At 39.5% G+C, this 21402-nt stretch overlaps 1 protein-coding gene across 1 annotated transcript in view; it reads right to left on the bottom strand.

Moving 5' to 3' along the window:
- The window catches only part of tsr1 (TSR1 ribosome maturation factor), a 62067-nt gene extending 40928 nt beyond the window's left edge, over positions 1 to 21139 (bottom strand). Inside the window, exons 1-4 of the mRNA XM_039757200.1 lie at positions 20745 to 21139; positions 14686 to 14789; positions 14384 to 14600; positions 11724 to 11858 (exon numbers count right to left, since the gene is read on the bottom strand). Coding sequence (XP_039613134.1) covers positions 11724 to 11858; positions 14384 to 14600; positions 14686 to 14789; positions 20745 to 20859 — 571 coding nt within the window. The 5' untranslated portion in view covers positions 20860 to 21139. The remainder of the gene's footprint in view (positions 1 to 11723; positions 11859 to 14383; positions 14601 to 14685; positions 14790 to 20744) is intronic.
- Between the last annotated feature and the right edge of the window lie 263 nt (positions 21140 to 21402).

Below are 21402 nucleotides of genomic sequence, written 5' to 3'. Positions count from 1 at the left end.
AGTAGCTTTAACTCCCACCTCTGGCTGAACTTCGACCACATCCCAAGGGAAGTGGGGGACATTGAGTCTGAACAGGCCATGTTCCGTGCCTCTATGGTCGGTGCCTGTCGTGGCGGCAATCCCCAAACCCATTGGTGGACACTGGCAGTGAGGGATGCTCTCAAGCTGAAGAAGCAGTCCTACAGAACCCTTTTGTCCTGTGGGACTCTGGAGGCAGCTGATAGGTACTGGCAGGCCAAGCGGAATGCGGCTTCGCTGGTTGCTGAGGCAAAAACTCGGGCGTGGGAGGAGTTTGGGGAGGCCATTGAGAGATGACCTCTGGGACTGAGGTCACTGAGGTGGTCAAACAACTCCTTGGTGGCAGAGCCCCGGGGGTGGATGAGTTACGCCCGGAGTTCTTCAAGGCTCTGGATGTGGTAGGACTGTCTTGATTGACACACCTCTGCAACATCGCATGGACATCAGGGACAGTGCCTCTGGATTTGCAGACCAGGGTGCTGGCCCCCTATTTAAGAAGGGGGACCAGAGGGTGTGTTCCAACTACAGAGGGATCACACTCCTCAGCCTCCCTGGAAAAGTCTATTCGGGAGTCCTGGATAGAAGGATCCATCAGATAGTCGAACCTCGGATTCAGAAGGAACAGCGTGGTTTTTGTCCTGGTCGTAGAACAGTGGACCGGCTCTATATCCTTAGCAGGGTCTTGGAGGGTGCATGGGAGTTTGCCCAACCAGTCTACATGTGTTTTGTGGACTTGGAAAAGGCGTTCGACTGTGTCCTTCAGGGAATCCTGTGGGGGGGGTGTCAGAGCTTGGTCCTCATTGATGGCAGTAAGTCAAACCCATTTCCAGTGAGAGTTGGACTCCGCCAGGGCTGCCCTTTGTCACCGATTCTGTTCATAACTTTTTGAACAGAATTTCTAGGTGCAGCCAGAGCGTTGAGGGGGTCCGGTTTGGTGGACTTGGGATTGGGTCACTGCTTTTTGCAGATGATGTCTTGTTTGCTTCATCAGGCTGTGATCTTCAACTAGGGAATCCATTCCCGGACATTTTTCATTCCCGGGAATGAAACTGCTGTAATTCCTGGGAAAACGGGAACGGCCAAGCTTGCATATACAGTATGTAAAAGTGTAAAAATCGATCAAGAAATAACAGAGTTATAGTTGAAAATAATTAAGGTGGCGCCATTGCTGCAGCTTGCACTTCATCAGACAACAGCTTTGAACAGCAACTTGAAATTGCAATGCGTCAGTCTGTTGCATCCGCATTATCTGTGCCAAGAAACTTGTCATCACAGAATGATGACAAGAAACTGGATGCATCAGTAAAAGCTGAAATGGCGGTGTTTCAGAGCAACGGCAAGCGCGGCCGTTGTTTAGAACAAGTGTATCAGTATCTGATGATTGTGCCACCTACTTCAGTGGAGACAGAGCGTGCTTCCTCAACGGCTGGCGTACTTCTGCATGAAGGTGCACTCTTGCCTGGATGACCGCACGCTGGACACGTTAATAATTTATTACATTTATATAGCGCTTTTCTCAGTACTCAAAGAGATATCCACACAGGGAGGAACCGGGAAGCGAACCCACAATTTTCCACAGTCTCCTTACTGCAAAGCAGCAGCACTAACACTGCACCACCTGCGAGGACATTGTGCTTGCTACGCTCTTATTACCGCAACTAAAGATACATGTACTTATATGACAGCATGAACTGCTTGTAGATATGGTTAGTCTTTTATTTGTGTCAACATATTGCAGTAGTTTTATTAAAAATAAGTGTTGGTCGTTCTAAAACCATTCACATGTAAGATGCCCGTGCACTGTGTCATCCCCGAGAGCCCGGGATTCCCGGGAATGGATAAGCCCATCCGGGAATGGATTCCCTATCTTCAACTCTCTCTGGATCAGTTCGCAGCGGAGTGTGAAGCGGCTAGGATGGGAATCAGCACCTCCAAATCCGAGACTATGGTCCTCGGAAGAATGGAGCGTGAGATCGACAGGCGGATCAGTGCGGCATCCGCATTGATGCAGGCTCTGTATCGGTGTGTCGTTGTGAAAAAGGAGCTGAGCCGTAAGGCATAGCTCTCAATTTACCAGTCGATCTATGGTCCTACCCTCACCTATGGTCATGAGCTATGGGTAGTGACCGAAAGAACGAGATTGCGAATACAAGCGGCCGAAATGAGTTTCTTCCGCAGGGTGTCTGGGCTTTCCCTTAAAGATAGGGTGAGAAGCTCAGTCATCCAGGAGGGGCTCAGAGTAGAGCCGCTGCTCCTCCGCATCGAGAGGAGTCAGATGAGGTGGCTCGGGAATCTGATCAGGATGCCTCCCTGGTGAGGTGTTCCAGGCACGTCTAACCAGGAGGCGGCCCCGGGGAAGATCCAGGACACGCTGGAGGGACTATGTCTCTCAGCTGGCCTGGGAATGCCTCGGGATTCCCCCAGAAGAGCTAGAAGTAGTGGCCGGGGGAAGGGAAGTCTGGGTATCTCTGCTCAAGCTGCTGTCCCTGTGACCCGATCTCGGATAAGCGGAAGAGGATGGATGGATGTAAAATTGCAGCCAAAATGACAATGTTAATTTAATTCTCTTAACAAAACAAATACATTTTTTTAACTACATATATGATGTTACATTTTTGTTTTAAATGAAATTGCCATTTTTGTATTAAACAGCACAGTGGTATGGTAGTTACCACTGTCATTTCTTGATTCCAAGAATACCAAGCCATGCCACTGTCTGTGAGAAGTTTGCATGTTTTCCCTGCCAAGGTGAGTGTATTTTTCCTCCCAAATATAAAATTGCATTAGTGCGATGATGTTTTCTGATTGGTACTATTCAGGTCATGCAATGATTTCTTCAAAACGTCACATATATTTTTCTCTTTCTTTTTTTTTCCCCTCCGTGCTGCACTGACAGCATACACCAGAAGGCGTGAGCTTATTCAGTACTAGCAGGAGCACGCAGGTGGCCGGTTGCTTGTGCTATAACAAGCTTGACCTGGTGGCGATCAACGCACATGTACTGTGCAAGGTATGTACAGGGTCCACCGAGAAAAGAAGAGTGTTCATGGCTCACCTTGCAGAGGAACATTCTTTCCTCTGCGTGTCCTGGAGGCTTGTGCAGACTGGGCAAGATCGGGGAAAAAAAAAACGGGGTCACTGATTACAAACGCAAGGAGGTAAGTGAATTAATATGAATAATGTTGCATCCATGCCACAATGTTTTCCGAAATGTATTATACAGGTCATAAAATGAATTATTCCAAATATCATATATAACTATGTCTCTATTTTTTTGTCAGTGCGGCTTTGGCATCATGGACCATAAGGCACACACTAATTCAGCATAAGCAGGAACACTCAATAAAATTGAATTAAAAAAATCAAGTGACAATGAGACACAAATAAGGCAGATTCGCCAGCATTTGTAGGTCAGCTTTTATCCTTCCAGATCATAGAATTTCCAGTTCCATTGTCTCAAAACACCACTCACATCTACAGTTATTCCCAATTTGAGATAAAAAGTAACAGTGTCAAATCCCATGGGGGTGCAGTAGTATGCATCGTGATCATGACTGAGAGAATAAAAGTGAAAAAACAAAAAAAAAAAAAAAAGATCTCTTTTACAAATACTATAAATGTACACCGGCTGTTACAGACGCAAATCAAATGTATGTGTTTATTGTATAATATTAACAATAAGGGCAGCTCACTACTCAAAACGGTAAATATACGAGGCAGTCAGGATCAAACCGGGGGATTCTTGATAAGTCAGCAACTCGTAACACTGAGCCACGGAAGCTGTTGCATCATCCTTGATCCTTTTGTGAAAGTGTTTATTTGATCTTTCCACATTATATAGTTTATGTTTACATTTTGTCATTTAGTACTAAAATATGAAAAACATTTCTGTTTTAATGATGTGTTTATGCAGATTATTGTAGAAACGGAACACAAATGAAATGCATGTATTCCAAATAACGATCTACTGTATTATTTCCATTCTAAAACTACTGTACTTCACTCCCAGATAATGAAGGCTATGGCTAATGATGGAATAGTAGGCTGCTTGCTGCTTGTCTTGATCGGCATATTTACAAGACAAAAGACATTGACTGAGAAGTGCAAAGGGATTTAAGGTGGGCCGGATTTACGAGTTTTTTCATAGGCTTTGGTAATTCTAGTGTTAAGAACATTTTACCCTCTATTAGGGAGTCACAGAAATTCACTACAACTTTAAATTACCAGTTTAAAATAACGGAGTGCAACTTGCAGACCCCTTTTTTCCCCTAAGGTTCTAACATTGTCAAAAATATTAATTTAATTAAAATGTTTCTAACTCCCTGTAGAATATGTTATAATACTTTCCTATTTATGAGGTAAGGTCTGCTTGTTGACATATGGTTTCACTGTAGTATTTATCAAGGTGTGCATTTTTATTTATAGATCTATATGGATTTGCAATGGTCTTAATTTTTGTATTGAAAAATTACATGTAACACACTAAAAATGTATTTTTTTCCCCCGCAAGAACCACATCTTGCTAGCAGAGGAAACTCATATCTTATTTTACTATCTGTTTTTACCCTAATTCCGGGACCTGCTGCAGAGCAGTGCTTCTAACAATTTATTTTCAAGGTAGAATACCATGGCTCATTGGTCACATCGGTTCAGAAAAAGCAATTATAGTGGTTACATATCATTGGGGATAAAATGGAAACCAAGAATACGGCACCCATTATTAAAAAAAACTTGTCTATGGTTTGGAGATGGTTACGGATAATTTGTTTAATTGAATTTAAGCCTTCTCTATGCCCACTCAAGCAGCCCACCATTCAACTGCCTACAGCACCACAATTCATCCTTCATGGGTTAATGTACATAAGGTATTCAGTCCAGATGGAATTTTGCAATGTGTTTTGAAAATATGCAACAACCAAACAGCTTAAGTGAAGTCTTAAATATTTTGTTGAGAGAATATCTGGGTCCTGCCTGCTTCCAATGAACAATTACCTGAACAAAAATAAACAAAAGTGGACTGTCTGAATGACTGCTGAGTGACGACACCAAAATCACAATTAAGTGCATAGCTTGACATTCATTGTTGAAATTGGGGGAGCTCCACCTAAATTTAATACATGGGGTGATTTCTGACTCAATCTTGGAAATGAAGGGGGAACCCACGTTCAAAAAACGCTTTTATATTAATATTGCAGGCATTTATCAATAGACATTTATACAAATTTGAGAAGACAAAAGATATCAGCAAGAATTTCAAAACATTTTATGTTTACTATTTTAAATATTTTTTTTATTTTGCAATTTAGAGATTTCCACATTTTAGCCAAAAAGCCAGAGTTTAATCTAGAGAAAGTAAAATAAAATATGATGAAAAATAATATTTATTCCAATCCATACTGTAGTTGTTCCTGTCAGGCTATTAATTTTCTACAGCTTTAAAGCAGTTGCCAGTCAACTTAAAGTTCTAAGTGTGACGGCTGCTATTTTAAGAAATTTCAGATAATGTATTTAGTTAAAATATAGTTGATATGACCTTATCTTAGTTGGCACAGTACTGCAGAGTAATTAGCACTGCCACTTTAAAATCCCAGCACCCAATTGTCTGCATGGAGTTTGAATGTGTGTCCCTGTACCTTGTGTTTTCCTCCAACATTCTCAAATCTATGTAGGTTTGATTAATTGGTCTCTGTCCAGGCCCTTTTCCTGCATTATTTTCAGTACTGCCAGGGTAGGCTCTTGGTCTAAGGTTCCTCTAAATTGAAGTAAGCAGGTTTCAGAAGAAAGACAGGCTTTATTAGTTTGCCTACTGGACATATTTGCTTTGAGATTAACATCAACTGCTGCCAAAACCAAAACATATTTATAAAAGACCAAAAAGAGAATGAAAGGTTGAACTGTGGCATTATTGGGTAAATCACACTACAAAGTGATTTTTACTCTGAAATGTCCTTTTGGGAGTAAGAGAAATAGCAACCTTATACATGCCACACTCAATTTCCTAGAAAGTAATCCATGAGTGTTTATCATTTTGTATGTCACTAATTTTACTTTTCTGATTCAGGTTTAAAGGCAGCGAGTCCACAACAGACATTTTAAATAAATGCAGTTTATGTAAATTAAAATTTAGTCACAACATAGCTATGAATTTGCAGGTGTCAGTTTCTCAAATACAGTGGAACCTCTAGATACGATCACCTCTGTATACGAGAAATTCAAGATAAGAGGAAAGTATGAGCAAAAAATTCGGATCTAAATACGAGCGCTGGCTCGCGTAATGAGCCACGAGCCAGGCTGTGGTTATGCGCGACGCGCTTCCCAATCCGCCTAGACTCTGGGATTCACCCAAGCTGGCGCTGCCAGCCCGTCAGCTCACTCAGTGTTCCTTGTTCTCCCGTAGCGTGAGGATCAACGCGTTTGTGCGCTTGTGATTTCATTGTTTCACTGTAGCAGTTTGCTGTATAAGCATATCCAAAAATATCGCAGACATGCAGATGGAGAATAGGAGACGATTGCCCTCAAGAGGAGAGAGAGAGAGAGAGAGAGAGAGAGAGAGAGAGACGCGTGCGCAAGCAAGAGAGATAAAGAGAGAGAGAGGCGCGCAAGCGAGAGAGATAAGGAGAGAGAGATGCGCAGGAGAGAGAAGAACCATCAGCTCAGTTATGCTCACATGACGCTCAGCAGACAAAGTGTATCCATACTACTTGTATTGCAAGACATCGCTCGTTTTATCAAGTCAAAATTAATTTAAAAATTTAGCTTGTCTTGCAAAACACTCGTAAACCAAGTTACTTGCAAACCGAGGTTCCACATGTACTGTATATATTATTTATCAGTGTTATTTGTTAAGAAAATTGATTTTTTATGTTGATATTTTTGGGGGTGCGGAACGGATTAACTGGATTTCCATTATTTTCAATGGGGAAGTTTTTTAAACTCGTATCTCGAGGTTCCACTGTAAAACAAAGCAAAGCTGAATATTAATTAAATTAAACATTGCATACTCATTTCCTGTATGTGTATTAATATGAACACAAGAAAGCACTTCAACCTGTTTTAGCCATCAATTTAACAAACTTTAGTTAAGCTCTCAGGCACAGTTTAACAATAGAATCCCTGTAGCCTACAAAAATATTCATGATGCCAGATCACCTTAAATTTCCTCGCACCTCCACATCAGCGCCTTTGTTTTACAAAATGTGTCACTCAGCAATGACAGGCTGCTCAACTATCCCCGACTGAAACCGGTGAAGTCAAGACAAAATTCTCTCTGATGAAGTTAGTGTATCTGGGAGTTACAGTCATACGAAAAAGTTGGGGAACCCCTCTTAATTCCTTGGATTTTTGTTTATCATTGGCTGAGCTTTCAAAGTAGCAACTTCCTTTTAATACATGACATGCCTTATGGAAACAGTAGTATTTCAGCAGTGACATTAAGTTTATTGGATTAATAGAAAATATGCAATATGCATCACAACAAAATTAGACAGGTGCATAAATTTGGGCACCCCAACAGAGAGTTAGTTGAGCCTACTTTTGCAAACATAACATAACATATAACAGCCTCTAGATGCCTCCTATAGCCTTTGATGAGTGTCTGGATTCTGGATGGAGGTATTTTTGACCATTCTTCCATACAAAATCTCTCCAGTTTAGTTAAATTTGAGGGCTGCCGAGTATGGACAGCCTGCTTCAAATCATCCCATTGATTTTCGATGATATTCAACTCAGGGGACTGTGACGGTCATTCCAGAACATTGTACTTCTCCCTCTGCATGAATGCCTTTGTAGATTTTAAACTGTTTTGGGTCATTGTCTTGTTAGAATATCCCTAACCCTAACCCCTGCGTAACTTCAACTTTGTGACTGATGCTTGAACATTATCCTGAAGAATTTGTCGATACTGGGTTTAATTCATCCGACTCTCAACTTTAACAAGGGCCCCAGCCCCTGAACTAGCCACACAGCCCCACAAGCATGATGGAAGCACAACCAAATTTGACAGTTGGTAGCAGGTGTTTTTCTTGGAATGCGGTGTTCTTCTTCCGCCATGGGAAGCACTTTTGTTATGACCAAATAACTACATTTTTGTCTCATCAGTCCAAAGCACTTTGTTCCAAAATGAATCTGGCTTGTCTAAATGAGCATTTGCATACAACAAGCAACTCTGTTTGTGGTGTGAGTGCAGAAAGGGCTTCTTTCTCATCACCCTGCCATATAGATGTTCTTTGTGCAAATTGCGCTGAATTGTAGAACAATGTACAGATACACCATCTGCAGCAAGATGTTCTTGCAGGTCTTTGGATGTGATCTGTGGATTGTCTGTAACAATTCTCAATCCTACGAATATGCTGCTCCTGTATTTTTCTTGGCCTGCCAGACCTGGGTTTAACAGCAACTGTGCCTGTGGCCTTCCATTTCCTGATTACATTCCTTACAGTTGAAACCTCTGAGATAGCTTTTTGTAGCCTTCCCCTAAACCATGATACTGAACAATCTTTGTTTTCAGATCGTTTGAGAGTTGCTTTGAAGATACCATGCAGAGTCAAAATTGAAGCACAACTTGCAATTGACCACTTTAAATACCTTTTCTCATGATTGGACACACCTGTCTGTAAAGTTCAAGGCTCAACGAGCTAATCCAACCAATTTGGTGTTGCGAGTAATCAGTTTTGAGCAGTTACATGCATTCCAATCAGCAAAATATTAAGGGGACCCACATTTTTGCACAGCCAGTTTTTCACATTTGACTTCATTTCATCCAACTAAATACTGCTTCACTAAAAATTTTTGTTTGGAAAACACCCCAGTACTCAGATGTTCCTAGGAAATGAGACATACCACTCTTATCTTTTTTGTTGAAAGTAAATTATTATGCAGACTGAGAGGGGTCCCCAAATTTTTCATATGATTGTATGTGTCTGGAATTATATAGGGTAAATAATATATCATTATTTGGAATACATACATTTCATGTGCGCTCTGTGTCTACAACAATCTGTGTAAATGTAGGATAACAGGAAGTGCGAGGTAGGAAATGTTGAACACATAACTAAAACAATTTTTTTCATGTTATAAAATATTGACATGAAGTGTATAATATGTGAAGACTGAATTCCAAATATCAAAAAATGCAGTTTTACTCAAGAACATAAAAGAAATTGTGCAATTTACATGTTGCTATCAATGTGTAAAAATTGAACCCCAAATATCAATCGATAAGAAGGGGAGTGGTCTGCTTGCCTGGTGCAGAGGTAAGAACTGCTGCTTTATAATTAGGAGGTCGGTGATTTGAGCCCACATTCTCCCTGCATTTAGCGTTTTAAGTAGTGAGCTGCCAATATTATTAATATTATATAATAAAAAACATATACCTAACGCCCAGATACATAGACTTCAGCTGTGAGACTTTTGTGTCTGACTTCAGCTGCCTCATTGGGGGACAGGTGAAGAGGCTGCCTGCTGCCAGTGCTGATTGACATGTTAGCAAAACAAAGGCAATGATGAGGAGATGAAAGGGAATTTAAGGTGTCCCGGCATTACAAATATTTTCATAGGCTTCAAGGATTCTAATGTTAAACACTGGGCATCACACACAACCCACGCCTTTGACTAACAGTCCAAGGTCAAAGTCTGTAGGTGCATGCAAGCTTAACAAAATGTAAATGATGAAAAAAAATTCTAAGCAACAAATAAAGCACAACTATAAAATAGTGAGTTAAAAAAGACACTGAATATTCTTGCAACAAGCAGAACAAGATTGCTTACCAAATAAATGTGTGGAAAATTCACACATTCAAAATTGGAATTTGGCAACAATTACTACAGTTGTTGCCATAAACCCAAGCCACATTTCAAGCCCTTAAGTACTTCTGAAAGGCTGGTGAATGGACACATTAAATAGATTACAGGCAGTTATGATCAACCCAAATTTGCATAAAGATGCCAAACCTTGGCACTTCATGTCATACTGGAGCATTTGGATAATAAAAGTAGAGATGCCAGAGTCCCATTTATAGATTATATTTCAGCATTTAACACCATAATGCCAGCAGAGCCAATCACCAAACTCCTCTGAGATTGAGTGCCACCCTCTATAACTGAATTTTAAACTTCCTAACTGATAAGACTTCAATTTTTGTGGACTGGAAGTATCACACGCTCCATTTTGACCCTCAACACTGGCACCCAAATGAGCCCCCTTTGTACTCCTTATTCACCTTGACTGCATCGCCAAACACTGCCCTAAAGGCATTGTTAAATTTGCTGATGACACAACCATCATAAACCTGATCATCAAGAATGATGAGAGGCTTACAGATACAGTTTTTACCTGTTGTCTCAGTGGTGCCAGGACAATAATCTTATCATTAATGTCAGCAAAACCAAGGAGCTGTCCATAGAACTCTGAAAGCTGATTAACACTCCCATTTATATTGTAGGACATGCTACTGAGAGGGGTATCAACCTTATAGTTTTTGAAGGAATCGTCACTAAAGAACATCTGAGGAAAGCTCAATATCTTCATGTTATTACAAACATCTACAGGTACACTAAAGTGCATTGTCACTTTCTGCATAACATCCTGGTACAGCACCTGTACAGTATTTATGTATTTTAGTACTTGTTAGAAATTAAAGTGAAAATATGTCACAAACTGTCAGACTACAAACTGTCCAAGTGCAAACATATAAATATGCTTAAGAGTCAGTCATATATGCCGTGTGTTAAATGTCAGGGCTTCCATATTCTTCAGCTCCCACATATGCACAAAGTATTTACTAGAATTCAAGCCAGAAGCCAAGAAAAAATTCTGATTGCACTTATGTTCCAGACATGCTTGAGTGGCTTATCACTATGGTTCAAGATATATGTCAAATCTACTACTGACAGAGACTGGAAGTGTACAGTACATGGATTATTTCTTTGTAAGTGTGAGAATTAGCAACACAAAAATACTTATGTAATGGTGAACATGGTTTTCCTGCAAGTCCCCAAGTCTATATAGCAGCAGTTGGGTTTTGTGAAGGCTGCCAGCTGTACATGTTGCTATAATATTTGGGCTTGTAACACCACAGATTTCATGTGATAGTTTTCATGTGTAGCAGTAAATTATTGTGTCCTAAGTCCTAGTTGTTACCACAGTCTAAATGTCAATTGTAAGTGAAAGGTTTTTGGCTATAGCTAGGGGAGTACCACTGTTTAATTTGTCATCTATGTAATGGTATGTTGCACCTCTCCATTAATACAGACAGAAAGCCTGAGTGAGAGATTATTAGCTGCGACTAGCTGGGTTTTCAATCTTATCAACAAAATGTTTTTCAATATGGCCAGTGACAGTAGTTCAGTGAAATGTAGTACAATGGCTCAAGGTAAGAAATTTCCTCTGACCGAAGACCATTACATTTTTTCCTTGCAAGTGCTGTCAACATGGGAATTTGCTACATTATGACCCTTACAGATATGTTTGCTTTGTATGTGGTAATGCACTTTAGACGTGCTTCTTTAGTACTTCAGAACAGTATACCACATTTGACATTTGACACATTACCAAGTGCTGTTTCATGGATTGCCTTCAGGAAAAATTATTGCACTTGCTAGGGTTGTTTAGTTTTGATTAGATTGTGTTTTTGTCATTGCATTTTGGTCTTGGAAAAAGAAAAAAGAAACAAAGAAATAAAACAAAGAAATATGTACACTTTTCTTACCATGGCTGGGCAGTCCCTGGGCAAACAGACAGGAAAGGGTGTAATCACCATAGCTATCCCACCCCTCAGTGGAGTCTAGGACAAAGAGCAATGTGTCTGCCACTTTCGCTATATCCAAAATTGCATGGAGGTCAGCTAAATAAATAAGAAAAAATAATAATAAATTACCTTCAAACAGAATTGCCAAAAATCTGCTTTCTTCATGCTTGCTTAATTAAAAATAGAAGTCAGTAAAAAGGTGACACTTAAAACATAAAAAGAAAATAAACAAAAAACCCAGAAGAAAGACGCTCACTAATCTTTTAAAAAATCAGTAGTGATAATAAAGTATCTATCTCTCTAACTATCTAATACAGCATTGCAGAAGCACTTGAATATTCAAGTTTAGAAAGTTGCACACTGCCTGATATACTGTACAAAAGGAAGTGGTCAGATATCAAAGTCAATGTGAAAAGACAGGTTGCAGTCCACTCCACTGTCTGTTTATTCTGTCGACAACATCCTAAAAGCTGACCCTTACACCGAGGATGCAACTACAGGTGATGGTGGCCCTGCTGTGCGCAGCACATCTTTGGGCACTGGCTGCGCACACACCTCTGCCTCGGAAACTGCCGGCGACCATCTGGCTGTGTGAGGACAGACACTGTTCTGGACTCACAAAATGCAATAGTGAATGCTGTGAGACATGTGGCCAATAAACTAAGGAATATAAGGGCTGTACTATGTGATGTTGAATACAAATTAATTTAACTGGTTAAAAAATAAATGCTGCATCTTATTTTTTTTTTTTTACTTTCTTCTAATTACATTTAAATGAAATTGTAACTCTGTCAAATTTTGCTGATCATTTGGCGAATCAGAGTTAGGTTCATCATACTGCATCTTTAAGTTACGGACAAGCCACAATTGTGTGCTACATTATGCAGCATGCTACATGCTTGCACAATACAACACAGTTTCTGTGGACTACAGAGTGTGACGGTGTGGGTCCAGCTCCATGATCCCACTTCTCATTTGGCAGGATCTTGAACCCAACACCGTCGATAGTCAAGAACAGAATGAGCTGTACCAATGAGGACACCACATGAAGCAAGGGGAAGGTGCAAAAATGTTCAGTGCTTTTATTAAAAACAACCCAAAATCAAAGTATTCATAAGTGCAGTGCTCCATCAAAAAAAAATAATCCAATTAAAAAAAAGGTGAAGTGGAGGTTAAAAAACAAATAACTCCATTAAAATTAGTTTTTTAAAACCCAGTGCTGCCTTCTTTTAACACTGGCAGCTCCCCTGCTTATCCCATGTATGCCTTGCAGCAGAGGAGTCGTCCTAACAGTAGACGCAGCTGACCATCCACTGATCCGGTTGCCTGCTGTACCTTGGCTACAGACAGGTTCCCTTGCCAGACCAAGACTTGGGTCCGCAAAGGCCAGGGCGCTCACGCTGGGACTTTCCTCCCAAGTCTCCTCAATCCCCACTGCCTTCCTGGTCTTATACAGTGAGTCGCTCCTTTTATGTACCTCACTCTGGCTCTCGGAGTTGCTCAGCCATAGTGATCACTCCTTCAGCTCACGGGCGTCAACCTCTCGCCACTCAAAGGGCTCTCCTTCCCAGCTGCCTGTCTTCTCTCCCTCCAGCCTGCTCCTTTCAGCTTGCTCAATCCCACACCGGCTCCTTTGTTCGTTTTCCTCTCTATCTTTTTTTTTTCCCTCCTCTTTGCACCCATACTTCACGTTTTATAACGTGGAGGATATGGCCCAACTGTACTGATTAGCAGCTCCCGGCGCCAATTAAGTTCATGGACATTCCTACACCTGTGCACTTAGTGCAGAACCACCCACTCCAGTATCATGCCCAGGAACCGTTCTCTTCATACTACCACGCCACTTCATCCCAAGGTGAGAGTGAGGCAATTATTTACTTAAAAAGATTACTACATAGAGCAGCACAGTAACAGAGTGGAAATGCTTTCTATTTACACAAGCAAATTCATCCTTTGAAGGCATCTTTATAATGTAGCATTGGTGCCACAACAGATAGACTGCTCTTTACATCGCTCTTTGAGATGACTCATTATGCTTAAAAGGAACACTTGCCTTTTGCCGCCTCATTCTTTTGGCGATTCATCCCTGGTTGATATAACTTGTCCAGTGCCATTGCATTAGCAATCTTCATGCAGTTAACCAGTCCGATTTACATTTGGGAAAACCAGACATCGCTGCAAATTTTAATTTTATGTTTGCCAATTCAACCACTGTGTAAGGAAATCTCAGATTATCTGGATGACAGGCAGATAATACCATCCCATAAAACTGGCATGGCATGACTCAGAGATGATCATGAACTTGCTGACCGATTGTGTATTTCACATTGAAAAGCTCCTGTGGCTAAAAGCTCAAAAGTAGACAGAACATGCAAAGGAGTAGGTAGAGCACAATTCCTCAGAGTCTGCCTTGATAAAGATGGTGCCAGTTCAGCACACAACTCCAAGGGGATAGCTGCTGGAAATCGAAATTGACTTAGAAGCCAGTCATCATAATCTATAAATATATATAGTATTATTTTTAAATTCCTCTATTAACAATAGATCTGATTGTTACATTTTAACAACCCACAACCAGCACTGTTTAGGAAAAGTTAATGTTCTATAAAGTAATGCCATACCTGTGTTAGGACTGGTGAAAATCAATCTCTGTTTAAAGCGAGGAAGGGTGAAGCCAAATCCAGGCAAATCCCCTATATTTTCATGCAGTATGCCAGTCTCATCACTCTGCAACAGCCGCATGACACTCTGAACCTTTACCGTAGCATGTAAAGCGATGACAGCAACCAAGTGTGGAGGGCCATCTTTGCCACCCAAATGCCGCTTCTCTGTAAGGACCTGAAAACAAGCAGTAGGTGATGAACCATATGAATTTTTAAGGGTCCTCAGGTCAGCCCTTACAAATGCAATCCAACAGCCTCACCGCATCTTTCTTATTACAACGAAGCTGTCTCGCTTTGTGGCGGCGATCCAATCGTTTCTGCTCCTTTCTTTGTTTCTTACTAATGGTTTTGACTGGTACACGTCCTGCAAAATGAGCACAGGAGAAGCAAATTCATGCATAATTGACTATGGTTAAAAATAATATTTAAGAAAAATGTAGCACTTTCCCAAAAAACAAATACAAAAGACTGCCAATAAACTTTAGAAAAGCAACTTTGACTCTATAAAGCATGTCTTATGGAACTATATCAACTGAGCATTTACTGGATATTTTTATATACAATCACACTGGATAATTAGAATATAGTATGCACAGAAATTAGAATGCATAATATGATTACACACTTATTTTAATTAGGCACTTGTCTTACTATGCGATTCTGTACCATATAAGACTTTATTATTTTCAAAGGATATTGTAATCTCACCAATATGGTTTAAACACTGGAATGCGTCTTACATGTAACTACTTCATCAATGTAAAATGACACCCTGAAAGCCAAAGACTGGGCAAAGGATCAGGAATAAGGAGGTGTTATTGAAAAACAGACCAGACAAAGACAGTGCTAAATATTAGCATAATGAATAGGGGGCATGGATGGACAGAAATTATTACTAATGAGAAGTGGGCATGACTGAAAGGTAATTGCACAAGGGTGGAAAATGCCATCAGCTGTTGTCCATTAGCATAGCAGGTGTTTCAAGGAATCTTATCTATGTTAAGTATAAAATATCCTTGTGCCCAGGAACACTGGCTCCATCTGAAGACAGAACAAGGATTTTTATTATATTTAATAAAAGCCTAAACTGAAACCAGAAGGTTTTTGGACTCTGCACAATTTCCTGGTATTGGATATTATTGATTTGGGATTTTATACTATGACAGTCTTTAGGAATACAGATCCTTGGGATTAACAATTTTAAATCAAGTAAGTTACACACCAAAAATATACATAATAGATACTAAATTTAAATAGCACATAGAATTTAACAGTATAGTATGTGTGAATGTGAATCAGAAATGACCGAGGTTTACAAAACAGTTGAAGATGGAGGGGAAAAAAAAAAAAAAATCACAATTCCTTCAAAATAGGATGAATTGTACATAGTGCAAGGTTAATGTTTGTAATAGCCTGACCTAATCAAAATAGTGACATTTCAAACACATGTATCATTCTTATCAAATCAATTTGAGTAAATCTACAAAATGACACAATGTGTATAAGATTAAGGCACTCTGCTTAAAGGTATTTTAACAGTAAAATTTCTTCTAGTAAAAACCATCCTGGAAATTGCTTGGATCCAAAAAAGGCCCAGGAGACAACATTGAAACAGAATGACGGACATTAACCAGAATAAAAAAGCAGGAAATGCAAATTACACTGAAATTGACCAAAACAAAAATATTTACCGCAATCATCCTCAACACTATGGGTAACATTTTAGATTTATTCAAACTGAGGTACACATTAAATTAATTGGTAAAGAAGGAACAGCTTAAAAATGCTTCCTTCTTCCTTTATAACTATGAAAATAAACAAGATAACAAGGCAACAACATGATGATCAAAATGAAAACTTGCAGCACAGATGGCTAAACGATCAAGAATAATTAGAGTAGAAAAATGAGCAGCAGAATAAAGAACCATTTGTGTCGAATGATCGGTTGTTCATGGAGTCCCGAATTAGTCACATTACCTGCATTGTCAGCTACGGCACTACAGCCATGTGGCTCGATTCCCTGAGGGTGATCCAACTTCCAGGATCATCATTTGCGAGGACCCAAGTGGCTGGACCAGGGGACGCCCGCGTAACACCTGGCTGTGGCAAATACAGGGTAATTTCCGGAGGGTGGGACTGGACCACGTGTCTGCCTGGGGGGGACTGCCAACCAGGATCCTGAGCTGTTTTGCCGTGTGGCGGGTGCAGCAACGCACTCTACCAGTGCATGCTCCTCGACCTGACCTGACCTGTGCCCTTCAACAAGATAAGAAAACTCAGGACAGTTTCTACAAAAATGAGTGGTGGATTTATTGTTAATGACAAATCATGCTCTTTAATTAATACTAGGCTGACCCGCCTTTTAAGGCGACCGACTTTTAAGTTGACCACTTCTTAAGGCAATTCAATATGTAGATCAATTTGATATTTTATACAAACTCATTCATTTGGCTATATTGCATTTGAGCGGTATTACTTTAATACTCGTAGTTTCTGGTATTTTTGTGATGAAATTTAAACTTTTTTTCTATATTGAGGTCGCCTTTGAACCCCCTGATATTTACTACGCGGTGAGGCATTTGTACTCCATCAACATTAATTATTTCCAGAGACATAATTTTGTCTATTTTTCCAGCGCATCACACACAAAAGCAACAGAACGATGGGAGCACCAGAATTCTGCTCACATCATGTTGCTTCGTACCGCAAGCTGCAAGTAGTAAGTCTGCGATAAGCGGAATACCGCTACGCTTTCCACTCACACAACGGAAGGACAATCCCAACCGCTTTTATATAGTAAGAAAGAAGAAGAAGATATCGCACAGTCTGGAGTAGAAAATTATCTTTTACCTGGAAAAATGAAACTACAAATCCCACCATACATTGCAAAATGGACAGGCGTGTGTGAAACTCCGCGCCTGCGTAGCACTCACGGGACGGAAGGACAATCCCGACCGCTTTTATATAGAAGGATGGCAATATATATTTTAGTTGAATTCATGGTATGGCATAGACACAATGGCAGGAGTGGTCACTGTCATCTAACAGTGCTGATGTAAACTGAACAGCAAAAATAATAGCACTTTTTTTTTCTGCATGTGCCATGCTATGAAGTCATTGAATAAACAGTGTAGAATAACCCCTGGAATTGTTTAAATTATTGAAATGGGATTTTCCTTAATCCCATTACCCACAACCAGGCCAAACCATTTATTTTAAACATCTAATTCTATGGAACCTATGACTTCCCAGTTTTAAACAAGTGCGACTCAAGCATTAGCAGTGACTTTTAAATTAGGCTTATAGTACACTCATTATGATTCACACAAAGTTGGTTACTGATGTCTGCTAAAAGACCATCCTGTTTGCATATTAGTAACTGGAAGAATATTACAATACTTTTGGTTAAAGTGTACCCTAAAAAAAAATCTTACATTATTTCTTTTTGTGGTCATTGCTGCTTTAAAAAAATGACATTGTGGACAGAAAATACTTGTATCTAAAGTGTCCCTGAAAATCTTTAAGGCGTGAATAGATAGATACAGTACATAAATAAAAACTTAATCAAACCCCCATAATCCAATGGGTTAAAGCCCATCCCAGCAATGCACAATGCAGGCAGCAACACTGGAGAAGCTTCAGTTCATTCCAGGCTTCCTCATGTACCTATAACAGTGGGCAAATTTAGATTTCCAGATCAGCCTAACGCATACGCCTTTTAGGGATATGAGAGGAAAACTGGAGAAACTGAAGGAAAGCCCACAAAGATACAGTGATATTAACCACTGAGCCACCATACAATCTTACAGAAATCCTAAGCCTAATAAAACAAAACAAAAAAAGTAAGCATTTTGAATTTTCCAGGTAAAACATATTAAAAGAAATACTCTTCCCAATATATTTTTTATTTATTACTTAACCCATGTTGTTTGTAGTGAGGACAAAAATATAGATATAAAATCTCATGTTTAACTTTTGGCAGAGAATCGAGAAAGCAAAACTCCTAACAGAATTATCTTCAAATGATATAACAAATTCTAATTACTCATATCACATAATCCACAGGTCAAGTTTCGATATGTATGCTCACAAGATCCCAAACATGTGACTGATTTACTTAAAATATTTTTATGTAAAGCATAATGTTCATTCTCCATGACTGTACCATTTCTCACATACTGTTCAGAACATTTTACCTTGCTCTCAGAGTTTCAGTGAAAATAATGGTGTTCTGTCCCAAGTTGCCTGGTCTGAAGGCATCTGTAATTTAATGGCACTGTGTAACTATAGCTACAAAAAAAAGTAGACCCTGAAACAAGATACAGTATTCCTAGTTCATGACACCACAGCAAGCACATTTTTTTTTTGATTTTCACCATTTAAAAATGGCCATCAATTTTTCCTCTCTGTGTCTTTTAACGTGCATTCTAAGTTTTTTGAAGAAACATGTTCTGCACTGTGATTAGCCAAAGTGGTTTTAAAATGTATTATTTCCAAACAAAATCCCGAGTGATATGCACATTCTCTTCCCCTTGCATCTGCTAAAAGAAAGAGAATTAAACCTTTACTTCTGTGCTGTCTTACTCTTCCAGGGCTTTTAACTCACACCAGCAGCAATTTATATTTATTTCACACACTTTCACAAGGCACTTTATCCTGTAACATGTTCACTATGATGCACAGAGAAAAAACTTTGCAAAGGATATACTAAGACAAAAACGCCATTGTCTTCCTAGTTAATTGTATATTTCTTAACAATTAAATTCTTGGAACAAAATATAAATTCTTTAAAGACATGCACACATCATTCTAATTTCCACCATTTTTCATTGCAGGAGAGGTAGGTCTCACGTGTAATAATTACAAATGATATCCAAACCCTTATATAGCACTTGTCTACTTCATAAAATCATTATTTTTAGTCAGTGTAATTAAATGTACTGATACATATTTTTCTAATGCCAGAGTAAATAACATTCATTGTGCAGCTGCGTTCAAAAACTACACAAAGCAAATAATTATCCTTACAATTTTAAAAAGGAGTATTCCAAGATCAAGTTTGGGAATCAATAAGCCAAATGCCTTGCTTAAACTGATGCAGCACACCTTTAACCGACTAAACAGCCAAGATATCTCAGTTTTTTTTTTATTTTCTTCTTCCATTCTGTTTAACACTGCATTATCAAACTCACTTAATCCTGTTCATGGGACTATCTGGACAGTGTCAGGAACGTGGAGGAGCAAACTCTAAACTGACTTCCCACACACAGAGCTCAGGCCAAGATTCAAACAACATTCAGGAAAAGTGAAGTAGTAGCGATAACAAACCCTCCCCGGTGAGAGCACCTTTGTATCTATAATACTGGGGATTAAGAAAGGCAGTCTAACTCAAATGAGTAAAATAACATCACATAACACTAACCTTTCGAGATATAATATTTTGTAATTTTTAAGTAGCCCCTTAAAAAAAAGAATCCGTTAAAACTGAAGTAATACATTTTTTTATTCATATCCCACTAACACTGGGCACGAGCAAGGCAAAGTGCCAATCCTGAATGGGGCACCAGTCTGTCACAGACTCCCTCAAAAATCTACAACAAATGACTAAAGTTGCATTGAAAAATTTGGTGAACAATACTTTAAGTACCGTAAAAATAATGAATTCTCGGCAAACATGAAGCGAAAACTCATGGACTTAAGCTATAACATCTGAATGCTTGAAGAGAGCATTTCGATCTTTAGAGCCCATAATAACTCAGGATCCCCAGTCAAACAGCAGACTGTCCGTACTGCTCTGTCTAGGTTTCCACCTGCGGCTGGAACAGTTTTATATTCGTTCCCAATAATTGTGCACAACTTCTGCGAAAGAACTAACACAAACGCTAACCAATTTCGCAAGAACTGAAAGAATCTGATTAAGACTAGTTACGTGTTACGAGATGATCTGCTTACTTATGCAACTGCTAATCAATAAATGTGCAACTAGCTTTGATTGTGATGAGTTGGTCCTTATTTTTTCTGTTTTTGATAAAAGGAATCGGGAAAATAAGCTACAATATAAACGTTAGCTTTATATCGCAAACAACTAGTAACAGCATAAAATAATTTGTCAGTTGCTATATAGCACCCTTCCTGCCTGGACGTTTAACTGCAAGACTATCAACACAAAAACAAACAACTGTGCACTTGAAGGAAAACTTTGATACATACCTAAATAAATCTTTGACACAAAATACTTCATTAAAGACGCGCCGATCATTCTATAATTATAGTATATTTGAGGTTTTAACTCCTATTCTTTCCAAATAACTATTCTCACCTTTGTTTTCCCGTTCAGTTTCTCCTTTCGTCCGGTGTTTCCCATGCTTATGTTGCTTGTTCTTCTGTTTGAAAACTCCTGGTCTATGCGCCTGAGTTAACTCGCCAGCCGCCATCTCTCCCGTAGCAGACTCTGCACGTGTTGTCGCTCGAGAACTATTTCCGGGGTTAAAGTTAAAAAGTATTGAAGGGCAGCGGTAGAATGACGTTGGGTTGGGGCTGTATGCTGAGTGTCGTACAATCGTATTGTACAATGTACATTAAAAAAATCTTAGCGAAGCCCTGTACAGGTATTTTCTACGTTTGCATAGTTTTTAGATGAGTTGTTTGGTAAAGGGTGACACGTTATATATAACACGCTTATCTATTTTCTTCGGAGTCGCGGTAGCAGGTGAGTGTGTCGGCTGCATTAGTCAAAGACGGGAATAACATTTGGGATAAAAGATGGACTACCCATTAGGAAACCGACAGATGCACAGAGAGTGACGTCACTGGGAGTTGAAACCCGAAATCTGGAGCTGTGAGGTTGCTGGGGTAGGCACCTTATCAGTATTACACCTCAGCCATTTCAATCTATAAAACCGTGCTATCATTTTAGAATGCAGGAGACATCAACATACGTTTAATCACCTGATAACGATTTCTTGACTTAACAGAGT

The sequence above is a fragment of the Polypterus senegalus genome, chromosome 6 (assembly GCF_016835505.1).
Source record: "Polypterus senegalus isolate Bchr_013 chromosome 6, ASM1683550v1, whole genome shotgun sequence".
Lineage (NCBI taxonomy): Eukaryota > Metazoa > Chordata > Cladistia > Polypteriformes > Polypteridae > Polypterus > Polypterus senegalus.
The sequence above is the reverse complement of the archived record's forward strand: the minus strand, read 5'-3'. Positions and strand labels throughout refer to the sequence as shown.